This window comes from Rhagoletis zephyria, unplaced genomic scaffold (genome assembly GCF_001687245.7).
Source record: "Rhagoletis zephyria isolate East Lansing unplaced genomic scaffold, Rhagoletis_zephyria_1.1 Rzeph_scaffold_01092, whole genome shotgun sequence".
Taxonomy (NCBI): Eukaryota; Metazoa; Arthropoda; class Insecta; order Diptera; family Tephritidae; genus Rhagoletis; species Rhagoletis zephyria.
The window spans coordinates 1-12,882 of record NW_016158176.1 but is presented as its reverse complement, the minus strand read 5'-3'; the positions used below and the strand labels follow the sequence as shown (position 1 = coordinate 12,882).

Genomic DNA, 12,882 nt, shown 5'->3' with positions numbered 1-12,882 from the left:
CCAGAAGAAGTTAAAAATATCCACTACATACGCTACAGCGGAAATGGACGACACGCCATTTCTTTAAATGAAATTAATTGCTGCTATATGTGTGTATGTATGTACATATGTAGGCACATGCTAAATGTGAGCAAACAACATTTTGCTTGCATAGTCTTCTGTTCTCTTTCACTGCAAGTTGAATTATTTTAATATCTATTGCAAAATTTTGTACAGGCAAGACTAAAAAGTAGAAAATAAATAAGATAAAATACATAAAACTTTTTAATATACAACGCTTTTATAAATGGACTAAAAAGTAGAAAATAATATTTCTCAGTCCCACAGAATTGGTTATGATAACTTTTGATTTTGAAATTTCAAAAGTCATTATAAACAATTAATGACATTGAAAATGAAAAGCGTGGGGCGCATGTAATACACTTGAATTGATATGAAAAGTAACATATGTATGTATGTGGGCATATGAATAACGACCGTTTAAAATCGATCTCAAATTTTTACTTTCGCTGTTGAATGTTATGTAGTTTGACTATTGTCAATGAAATCGAATGCTTTGCACTGCATGCGCTCCACATTTTTCGTTTTCAATATCATTAATTGTTTATAATGACTTTTGCTAAAATTTCAAAATAAAAAATTATCAAAACAAATTCTTTGGGACTGAGAAATATTATTTTCTACTTTTTAGTCCATTTATAAAAGCGTTGTATATTAAAAAGTTTTATTTTATTTTTATTGAAAGGTCGCGAATTGCTTTTCTATCATCGAATAACATACTTAACAGTCTGTTTTCGTTATGTGTATAAAATGCGTTATTTTGTATAACAGAATTTATAATTTCGAGAACATTATCATTCAAAAATCGAGTCCAACGTATGAATTTAGATAACAGCACAGCACTACCATAAATTATTGAATTGTAGTACTTTATGTTAAAGTACATTGGCGCCTATACTTTCATAACATACATAGATAACAATTTCAAATTTGGCGACGGATTTTTGGCAGTTACATACAGACGTAAAATCCTACTGGCTTTTGTAATCCAGCGAGAATTAGCTATATTTCCAGGCTTGATATTTGCTAGATCATTCGAGCAAAATCCATTATATATAGCATTCGCCATTTTGTATAAATATTTGACATCGGTAGACAATTCTCGTCCCTTTTCTTCTGTTAAAGGCGGTGGCATATCTTGTAATGGAACCGTTCGAAATCAGTTACAACATGCAAATTTTCACATTGTTTCAACTGTGGTGCCAACGTGCCAGTTGAGTAATTTTTTTATTATTCTTATTAAAAACTTGAAGTTTTACGAAAGCTTGTTGAATTTTGTTTAAGTATTGCAGAATACACTATTAAAAACAAGTAATATAAACTAAATTGCAAAAAAATAGTTTGTTATAATTTTCCGGTTCCGTTCCGGTTATAATTTTCCAAAAGGACGTAAAACAAATATAGAAAACTGGAAGTTAAAATGAGATAAGTCTGTTTTTTTAATCTTACAGGAACATTCAGTTCGTGCATTCATGCCTTGCATTTAAAGGAATTGAATAATTAAAGTTTTCAATTTAATACGTGTACATCGTTTGTTATAAGTATAAATATCATATACATATGTATGTCCACATTAAAATATTTCTTTATTAATCATCATTGCACTAGCATAATAAAATCAGTCTTGAAAATAAATACATATGTACAAAATGTGCATACAGTGATTCTTTTCAAATATTACCAATGTTTTTCGTGTTGAATGTTTTTTGTAAACTTTTTATTTGCAGCTGCGAGTAAAATATGGCAGAAAATTTCAAAATTATGTTGTTTGCTACATATGTGTATTTATTTACTTTTAATAATTTTATTTTTAATAGTTCCATCTTCTATATAACAACAGAAATCACATAAATAAAAGTTTCAAAGCTTGCACAAAATTCCCAAAAATAAATCAAACTTAAAAAAAATGTTCACAAATATTTTGAACTTTTTATTCAGAATTTTTATAAGATTTTCGGGTATGCAGTTTTATAGCCCATTCACTTTTAGTCTGATAAAGCGCAAGTTTCAAGTCGGTAGAAGTTACCGTTGATTTTTTAGAATTTTTTTTGTGGAGGGTGTTGCGCATTTTCTTCCATATAAAATGCTTGTCAACTTTGTGCACACACGAGCGCCTTGGCATATGCAACGGATTTGTGCCCAGCACAGCGGCAGCACAGTTACTGAATCGCACAATCGTACTACAGAGCAGAAGAATCATATCGTTTCCGTAATACATCGTCCCTACATTTAATTTTATCTCTAGCAACTTTGCATTTGGCCATGACGACAGGATCTCCATGCTGGTCTTTGAATCCAATATCTGAGAAAAGACTGGTTGCCAAACAAGCTGCTACTCCAAAGCGTCGTATCTCTGAGTGTAACAACCACGCTTCTTGGACAGTAGTTGCACTTCGTCCATTGCATGATCACTTACATCACATTGCCGCAGATTCCATCGGATCTAGATCGTATGTTGTATCGGAAATTGAAAGTGCTCTTGTTATAAATGTGGGCTGAGAGTCATCTTCTATATGTTCTGGTATGGTCAGTTTTCTCTCATTGTGTTGGTCACGCATGAATTCTCGCAATTTTTTTTGGAATCAATTGACAACTTCATTCTTTTGTTAGTAAATCACATTGACATTTGCCAATGTATAATACTTTTTCTTGCTATGTGCGAATGTCTTCCAATTTTTTCCAGCTGTTCGTTTTATATTTTCTTTTTAGTAAACATCAATAAAATTGTTTTACTTTTTAATAACACTAGTTCGAAGTATAATTGGAATATTAAATTTAGCCCAAACGGCAACGACTTTGCCCACCACATGAGGCGTAAAACTTTCATAAGAAGACATTTTCTTAATATTTTTAGCACGACCACTCTGAAAGAAATAATACTTTAATATATAACGGTACGTCGGTAACGCAATATCTAATAAATCATTTGATAGACCGAACGATAAAGTATCCTGTGAAGGCAAAGTATCAATCACAGCATTGTATGATTTAGAATTCTTGCCGGAACACTCTACGGCTATAGTTTTTTTTTTATTGCCAAATGGTGGTATGTTTGTTTAATAGCTTGGAAAAAAATAATTGCGACAATTTTTAATCGAAAGGTAGGGAACATCGAAGTTTTTCCTTTAAAAATAGTCCAATTGATTAAATTTTGCATGCTATGCTAGAGAGAAAAATTAACATCAAAATTCAATTTATTATTGACTAAAATTAAAAATAAGGAGGCTCGAAATCTATTTTAGAGCTATGCTTCCATGGACTTTTTTGTTCAGAATTGACAGGAGAATACTTCTGTCGGCGAAACAAAGTCGGTTATATTTTCTAAGAACAAATTGACCCGCCTTAATGTGGACTTATTTCAGATGAAATACCTCTTTCATGAAAACAATTTGAGTGAAAAATTTTTATCCTGTGTAAACAGTACCAAATAAAGCAACCCTGTACTGTAGAAAAGTGTGAAGTTGGTATTGGCGAAAGACAACCACCACAGTGAACATACGCGGTGCTCCGTGCGATTTTCTTTCACAGCAAACAAATACAAACGCCGACATGGCTAGTGTGGGGGACTGTGCTGATGAAGTGGCGATTGAAGGTGCCCCTGCCGGAGCCGCACATTATGGTAAGCAAAATGTTTATCCATCTGCCGATAAAATTAATTCCGCTGGCAATGAGGCCTCTGCTGAGGGTGCCGCTGCCATCACCCCTGCCGTAGCCACTACAACCGCCATTGCCGCTACTACTGTCGTTGCTAATGGAGCTACCACTGCCGTTGCCAGTGCCACCGCCGTTGCCGATATTGTTGCCAGTGCCACTGCCGTTTCCGATACAGTTGTCAGTGTCACTGCCGTTGGCGATATTGTTGCCAAGGCCACTGCCGTTGCCGATGCTGTCGACGTTGCCGGTAATGTTGCTGCCACCAATGCTACCGCCCTTCCTGCAGTCAAAACGGCTAGCATCGACAACTCCACTTCTGTTGCTGTTCCCGCTACAGCAAGTATTGACGAGGAATTGTCTTCACTGCATAAGTAGCTAGAAATAATGATGTTAAAACAACGTATTTTCGAATTGGAGAAAGGCTCAGCACCACCAGTGTGTAATGCTGGCAACAAAAACAGTTACTGTGATGTCGAACATGCATTAACAAAGTTCAGTGGAGATGACATTGCATACTCAGTGCGATATTTTTTACGAGATTTTGAAGAAGTGATGAACAGAATTAATGCTGATGAACGTTTCCGATTTTTATGCCTGCGGCGGTCTCTTACCGGCACTGCACGTATGTTTTTGTCCATGACAGCCGCATTCACGTACGATCAGCTACGCAAGCAACTAACTGCTGAATTTGACAGAGACGTCAGCCGGCAAGATGTTTACAAGATGTTAGACCAACGGCTTTGGCAGAAGAAGACCGAGTCACTCCACTGCTACATTCTCAACATGCAGGCCATCGCCAAAAGATCTGACATAACCGAAACTGAAGTCATCGACTTCATAGTTGAAGGCCTAGGAGATAATATCTCTAACAAAAATCTCCTTATGGGCGCACGCACAATTGAAGAGTTGAAGATGCTAGTGGCCAGATACCAGCAGAAGTACTTACGTCGCGAGAGTGACACAATCAAAAGGCCGGCAAAGGAATCAATAAGGACTACGAAGGAAGTTGCCCACTGTTTCAATTGTTCGCAAACAGGGCATATAAAACCCAATTGCCCGTACCCGCTCAGACCAAACGGTTCCTGTTTTCGCTGTTGGCAGATGGGTCATGAGCATCGTTCCTGCCCCAATCCGAAGAAAATTCTTCGTAAAACGGACAAACGACAACAAGTCCTGGCAGTTGCAGAGGTTGAATCCGGTGAAGACGACGAAGACGTAGGCGCTTACAATTTTGTGAGTATTAAGTTTAGTGACTGTAAGAAGCAGGTATTTAATAAGTATATTTCTCTTTTTGATACGGGTAGTCCCGTTAGTCTGTTACGGGAATCTGATATTCCGAGAGAATTTATTAAAGGACACAAACAACCCAAAATATCAAAATACGTTGGTGTCGGAGGGAAGAGAATATTGATTAAAAATGAATTAAAATGTTTTGTTAAATTTAAAAACGAAATAAAAGAAGTTACATTTCTAGTTTTGTCAAATGAATGTATGCTCATGCCAGTAGTTCTAGGAAGAGATTTTTTGTCCAAGTTTAGGATTCGCTTAACAAAAGTAAAGCTGAGATATGTTAAAGAAGAACTAATGTGTATTAGAGAAAAAATGAATTATTTTGTACCCCAAAGAAACGCACTTGCGAACCTCAGCAGATGCGATCTTTTAAAATCATATGACGAAAATAGAAAACTCAATTCCGATCCTTTGGTAACGCATGCCAGTAATGATATATTTTGCATTAATATAGAATCTTTCGCGTTAGAACCAGATATAAATCCTAAATTGAATAGGGAACAATTGGTAGCCTTGAACAATATAATTAGGGAATCTTACCTAGAGCCAAGAGAAACTGCAATCGAGCCGCTTGATTATGAGATGAAAATTCATCTAACCACCGAAATACCATTTTATTGCACTCCACGACGACTGTCTTACTCAGAAAAATCCGAAGTACAGAATAAAATTGACGAATTACTGAAGGAAGGAATCATTAGGCCCAGTAATTCGCCATATGCTTCTGCCGTAGTACTAGTCAAAAGAAAAGGAAAGATGCGCATGTGCATAGATTATCGAGGTCTAAATAAAATAACTGTAAGGGATAATTATCCACTACCTTTGATAGATGATTGCATAGAATACTTGGAGTGAAAACGAATATTTACGGTTTTAGATTTAAAAAGCGGATTCCACCAAGTTCGCATGTCACCGGAATCTGTCCCCTCACTGCTTTTGTAACACCAAACGGCCAATTCGCATACGTAAAAATGCCGTTTGGATTAAAAAATGCTCCGGCTGTATTTCAAAGATTTGTGAACACAATTTTTAGAGACTTAATTGATTCAAAGCGAATAATAATTTATATGGATGACATTATTATAGCTTCGCAAGATTTTGATGATCACAAATTGTTGTTAGACGATGAGCTTTCCAAAAGAGGACTCAAACTGAATCTTACTAAATGTAAGTTCGGTTACAGTGAAATTGAGTATTTAGGATATTCAGTTAGCTCCAAAGGCATCTCGCTAAGCGATTCGCACATAAGCACTATTAAACGTTATCCTGTTCCTAAAAACCAAAAAGAGTTACACTCTTGCATTGGATTATTTTCATTTTTTCGACGATTCGTACCGTCATTCTCACGGATTGTAAAACCATTACAACAGTTGTTGAAGAAAAATTCGACTTTTGATTTTGATGAACAGTGTATTGCCGCGTTTGAAGAATTAAAAACCAAACTCACCGAAAGTCCAGTGCTAGCAATTTATAATCCATTGAGAGAAACAGAATTGCATTGTGATGCCAGTTCGACCGGTTTTGGGGCCGTTTTGCTACAGCGTCAGGACGATGGTAAATTTCATCCAATTTCGTACTTTTCGAAAACAACGTCAAGCGCGGAAAGTAGGTATCATAGTTTCGAGCTCGAAACATTGGCAATCATTTATGCTCTGAAAAGATTTAGAGTATATCTGGAAGGAATTCCATTTAAGATCGTTACGGATTGTAACTCGCTTGCTATGACTTTGGGAAGAAAGCAGGTAAACGCACGAATAGCCAGATGGGCTCTGGAACTAGAAAATTTCAACTACATCATTCAACATAGAAAGGGGTCATCAATGGGTCATGTTGACGCGTTAAGCAGATGTCAAATTGCTAACGTAGATATTAATGAAGCCGAGTTTCATATACAATTAGCTCAAGAACGTGACGATTTGATAACAGATTTAAAAGAACGTATGGAAAAGGAGGAAGTAAAGGACTTAAGATTATCAGACGGACTAGTTTATAAAGTAAAGCGAGATGGGAAAACCATGTTATATGTGCCTAGAGAAATGGAAGATAATATTATAAGACTAATGCATGAGAAAATAGGACATCAGTCGGTTGACAAAACTTTGACGAAAATTTCTTTGTACTATTGGTTTCCAAAAATGAAGCTGAAAGTTGAGTTCAAAACTGTCTGAAATGCATCATGTATGCAATGCCAGTTCGGGCAAATGAAAGGAATTTCTATAATATACCGTTTGATACAATCCATATTGACCATTTTGGTCCGCTGCCGACAATACAGTCTAAGCGTAAACATATATTGGTCGTAATCGAAGTTCGTAAAACTTTATCCCACTAATTCTACAAGCACTCGGGAGGTTAATGCAGCATTAGATAAATACTTTAGCTACTATAGTAGACCGAGGAGAATTATAAGCGATAGAGGGACTTGTTTTACGTCACTAGAATTCGAGAACTTTTTGATAAAAAGAAATATAATTCATGTAAAATCGGCAGTTGCTTCCCCACAAGCTAATGGACAAGTAGAACGTGTAAATAGGGTCTTAAAGACAATGTTGGGAAAGCTTACCGAGCCAATCAATCATGCGGATTGGTCAAGTAAACTTCTTCAAGTGGAATATGCCATTAACAATTCAATTCACAGTACTACGGGAAGTTCCCCAAGCAAACTCCTATTTGGGGTCGAGCAGAGAGGCGAGATAATAGATGAGTTTACTGAGTACATAGAGGATAAAGTAAATCAAAACGAAGCTATTGAAAAGAAGCAAGAATACAATTTAAGTCATTTCCTGAAGAATAGTGTGAAGGCGAAGGATATAAAGTAGGTGACTTTGTTGTTATACGAAATGTAGATACAGTAGTGGGAACAAACAGAAAATTCGTCCCTAAATACAAAGGACCCTATGTAGTGTTTAAGGTTTTAGGAAATGACAGGTATGCCATAATGGACAATTGCCAGCTAACTCAGCTGCCGTATAATGGCGTTATTGAAGCGAATAGAATGCGAAAGTGGGTCGATAAAAACGTTGAAAAGGTCGCTTCTGCTGATGAGTCGAACGGATAATAATAGGCTATAAACTTACACTGTAACATAATACGTAGCAGTTAAGCGTTAGAATTTAAGATGAATTGTACAGTATAGTAATTATACATTGAACACTGTAACGTACAGCATGTAAATATTAGTACCTAAGACAGTCTAAACATAAATGTAATATAAAGTTTGATGACCGAGGTTGGTCATAGTCAGGTGGGCCGAGTTGTAAACAGTACCAAATAAAGCAACCCTGTACTGTAGAAAAGTGTGAAGTTGATATTGGCGAAAGACAACCAACTTCACTCTTTTTTGAACGGCTGAACCTCGTGAAGCAAGAAAGAAACATAAAGTTATTTAGAAAAGTTAATCCTCATATACCTTGAATAAAGAATAGACGCTTAAATCTGTCAGGTTCCAAATTAAATGCAAGTAAAAAAATAAATTTTCATGAAATTGCTTTCATGAAACTGGATTTTAAGGTATGTATTTGGGCAGGTGGTGATTTGAGATTTACCACTGCACAACTCAACCCTGGTGTCTCCGAATGAAGCTTTGACGCATCATAATGTTGGCAAATCACATCCGTTGGGCCAATCGTAACACACGAGAGTTCAATATACTCAATGGTTCAATAGGTGGATTTAGTCTGACGTTCACGGCACCTTTTCTTACTTGTCGATTTTTAGTAATACCTCGACCTCAGCACCACCTGGCAGCTCTTTTTTATAATTGGACTGCCTTTAACGTCTCCAATACATGTTTTAAATATCCGCGAAATCGGATCATAAAAAAGATTTTTAGTAATAACTCAACTCCAGCGCAGTGATCGGACTTAAACAAAATTCTGTGTAGTAAAATCTGGAAAAAAGTGGTAGATTTCAAAAAAAAATGTGGTAGATGTCAGGTTTTGTATCAAACGTTGTACAAAAATTAAAAAAATTCTGCAAGGTTTCAGTTAAAGTGCAAACATTTTAATTAGAATCTAAAAAAAAAATAATAATTTTAGTATAATAAAGTGCAAGATTGAAATGCGTTTTTTTTCTTTGACAGTGTAAAGCCGTTCCTTTCTTATCAAGATACTTTTCCAACATATTTTGAGAGATTTCTGCAACCTTACGGAGTGCTGCCAGCTTTTCTTTTTATCACATCACGATGCAGCGAACAAATGTGGCACGTTCCTGAAACCGCTAGTAGGGATTTGCCGATTTTGACAATTCTCAAGTAAAAGTAAACAACGTCTTAGAAACTTTAGATGAACTGGAATTTGCTAATACTTTCACAAAAATCGCCGTTTTTAAAAATTTTTGCTATTAATTCTTTTTATAAATCATATATTTTGCAATTTAACACAATAAAACCACATTTCCCGTCGAAAAAATTGTTATTGACAAAATTTATTATTTTAGAGTTTATTTTATCCTCCCATTCGGCTTTGTTTACTTTTACTTTTACTCCATACGAAGTTCCAGTACTGTACCATGAACACTTTCAGAGATATGCAGTATGAAATGCGGCTTCCAAATTGTTGCCTATATATTAAAAAATAATACCAGGAAATGCTAGCTCGACTCTCAAACCCGCTGTGAGAGAGCACTGAGCAGAGCGGCATACGCGAGAAGTGGAATCACATTTCCCGCTTATTAGTGGTACGAGAAGGAGTGCCAAGAAGCGCAGATAAAAAAGGTGCCGCCCACAGGGCCGCGCTGCGATCGGGCGCAACGCGAGTCATGTGGAACCGTTATAGGGACTGAAGAAGGAAGCTAGACGTATTTGGCACAATATGAAGAGAGTGGTCGAAATAAACACCCGAAATTTTTAGTAGAGTGTTGAGCGATGTGGTGCCCGATGTCCGGAACGTACTCCAATTATGGAGGGAGCACTTTTCGTCCATTTTGAATGGCAGCAACACTGACGGAGGTGGAGAAGACGAACCCGAGCCCGCGGTCGATGACGATGGAGTCGATATCCCAGCGCCTGACTATGACGAGGTACGAATAGCGATTATGCTGATGAAAAGAGACAAAGCTGCTAGAGCTGACGGCCTGTCAGCCGAGCTATTCAATTACGATGGCAAGGAGCTAATAAGGTACATGCCCGACGACTGGAATTCAAGTGCGCTCTGCCCAATCCACAAGAAAGGGGACCCTGCCATGCGTGCCAACTATTTTATTGAGCGTGTGGTGTGAAAGACTGAAGCCCTCCGTCAATGAACTGATTGCGCCTTACTAGCGTGGCTTCAGATCAGAATAGAGGAGGAGTAATCCGAGCCGTTTGATACCAGTCGAGGTTTCAGACAAGGTGACTTTTTTTCATGTGGTTTCTTTAATCTGACGTTGGAGAAGATAATAAGAGTCGCAGAACTGAACTTCTTAGGCAAAAAACTTTAAAATAGCGTACAATTTCTGGCGTACGCCGACGACATCGACATTATTGTTACAAATAAGGGTTACGTCTGTTACAAATAAGGGTTGCGTCTGTTCTAAAAGCATTCAAAACGGGTCGCGATGGTGAAGAGGAAGGCCCACTGCGATGGAAGGACCAAGTGGATAAGGACTTGGCTTCACTTGGCATTTCCAAATAGGCGTCAGTTTGCACAGAAGAGAATCGGCTTGCGTACTGTTTTGGACTCGGCCAAAATCACGTAGGCGGTTATAGCGCCAAATAATAAGAAGAAAAACTTTGTGTATCCCAGATGTATTTGCTCAAGCCAGGAATGGTCTAGACCCATCAGCAATGTATGTCTTTCACCACACATCACTTTAACGGAAACGCCACTTTTTAGTTTTTCCAGAATACTGGTAAGTCAAAGGAAGGCAAACAATTCAAATTTTGTGTGTATGGCATGCACACACAAAGAATATTGTAGGTATTGAGGTTAAATTGTTTTGAAGTTGCTTTGAGAGACTTGGATTAATCAAGGAATTGCACGTATTGAGGGTTGCGGTTACCATGCACGCACTGTAAAAATTTTTCATAGGATAAACAGAAATTAAGTTACGCTCAACCTATGAAAAGCTTGTTTTTAGACCTTAAGTCCAGATTTGAGGGGGTATTCAAAATTCTAAGTATGCATATTTTTTGTGCTTCAATAGATCTATAACTTTAGCAGTCACACAGTGTTATAATACCGATGAAATCCTTGACGGTGGTGCCGGGAAGGGAACGGTAAATGACGGTTTGGGTTAAAGTCTCACACTGACGGGGTTAGGCTTTCGATGCTTCCTCCTCGTAGAATAAACATGCGCAGTAAAAAGTTAACTATTCAAATCGACAAACAGTTGTATATCAACTTTTGTGAACATCTGTTTATGTGTTTTTGTACAACAAACCTCTATTGTAGAGTTGGGTAGTTCACGAACTAGTTCGTTCATTGAACTAGTTCATCAAGAAGAGTGAACGACCTAGTTCGAAATTTAGAATGAACTAAAAATGAACTATTTTTTCAGCCTTGCTTCTCATCCAAATTTGCCAGCTCTTTAACACTTTAGTTTATGTGTTGCCAAACTTTAAATATCTTTAGAAGCAACAATACTCGTGTGAGTTTTCTAAAAAATTACTAAAGAGAGAATTGTGGTAGCTCTGTTTTTATTGCGCCATTTGNGAATATTGTAGGTATTGAGGTTAAATTGTTTTGAAGTTGCTTTGAGAGACTTGGATTAATCAAGGAATTGCACGTATTGAGGGTTGCGGTTACCATGCACGCACTGTAAAAATTTTTCATAGGATAAACAGAAATTAAGTTACGCTCAACCTATGAAAAGCTTGTTTTTAGACCTTAAGTCCAGATTTGAGGGGGTATTCAAAATTCTAAGTATGCATATTTTTTGTGCTTCAATAGATCTATAACTTTAGCAGTCACACAGTGTTATAATACCGATGAAATCCTTGACGGTGGTGCCGGGAAGGGAACGGTAAATGACGGTTTGGGTTAAAGTCTCACACTGACGGGGTTAGGCTTTCGATGCTTCCTCCTCGTAGAATAAACATGCGCAGTAAAAAGTTAACTATTCAAATCGACAAACAGTTGTATATCAACTTTTGTGAACATCTGTTTATGTGTTTTTGTACAACAAACCTCTATTGTAGAGTTGGGTAGTTCACGAACTAGTTCGTTCATTGAACTAGTTCATCAAGAAGAGTGAACGACCTAGTTCGAAATTTAGAATGAACTAAAAATGAACTATTTTTTCAGCCTTGCTTCTCATCCAAATTTGCCAGCTCTTTAACACTTTAGTTTATGTGTTGCCAAACTTTAAATATCTTTAGAAGCAACAATACTCGTGTGATTTTTCTAAAAAATTACTAAAGAGAGAATTGTGGTAGCTCTGTTTTTATTGCGCCATTTGTAGGCGGTTGGCGCGTTAATCCTGCTTTGGTTCTATGTGAATTACCTACAAAAAGGATCCTTTCTAGCAACAAAACTCAGTTTGTCACAACAAAAAAGGCTTAAGGCGCTGGCCCAATGCAGGCTTGCTTTGCTCGCCTTGCTTAAGGTATTGGCCCAATGCAGGCTTANTTGCCTCGCTTTGAGAACTGTCAAAAGTTATTTGGAATATACTAAAATGTATGAAGGCTGGCCAAATGGCAGCTTTGCTTCACTTGCTTTAAGCGCCTCAAAGTTTCAAATAGGCAAATGTTTTATTTGAAAGCGTTTCGTAGGCTTTTGACAAAAAGGTATGTTCCCGTTCTAAATCAATTCAAACAAACTGCTGCACACTTTTATGTACACAATTTTTTTTACGTAATTAAAAATAATATATATAATATAAGTTATTCAAAGTTTAATAAAAATGATTAAATGTTTCCATATTTATATTTAACATATCGCTGGCTGAAAAGTTGCTAAG

General features: G+C 36.9%; 2 protein-coding genes across 2 annotated transcripts in view; both read left to right on the top strand.

Moving 5' to 3' along the window:
• The window catches only part of TTLL5 (Tubulin tyrosine ligase-like 5), a 55,767-nt gene extending 46,567 nt beyond the window's left edge, over positions 1-9,200 (top strand). The window contains exon 4 of the mRNA XM_017615877.1: positions 9,086-9,200. Coding sequence (XP_017471366.1) covers positions 9,086-9,133 — 48 coding nt within the window. The 3' untranslated portion in view covers positions 9,134-9,200. The remainder of the gene's footprint in view (positions 1-9,085) is intronic.
• On the top strand, positions 4,040-5,960 carry LOC108362755 (uncharacterized). Its single transcript, XM_017615878.1, has 2 exons — positions 4,040-4,947; positions 5,019-5,960. Exons 1-2 carry the CDS (start codon positions 4,099-4,101, stop codon positions 5,025-5,027), a joined length of 858 nt encoding a protein of 285 aa, XP_017471367.1. The 5' UTR covers positions 4,040-4,098; the 3' UTR covers positions 5,028-5,960.
• Positions 9,201-12,882: the final 3,682 nt, after the last annotated feature.

What these genes read in the sequence shown, in the direction of transcription:
- LOC108362755 (XM_017615878.1), top strand. Translation starts at nt 4,099, where the DNA reads ATGATGTTAAAACAACGTATTTTCGAATTGGAGAAAGGCTCAGCACCA.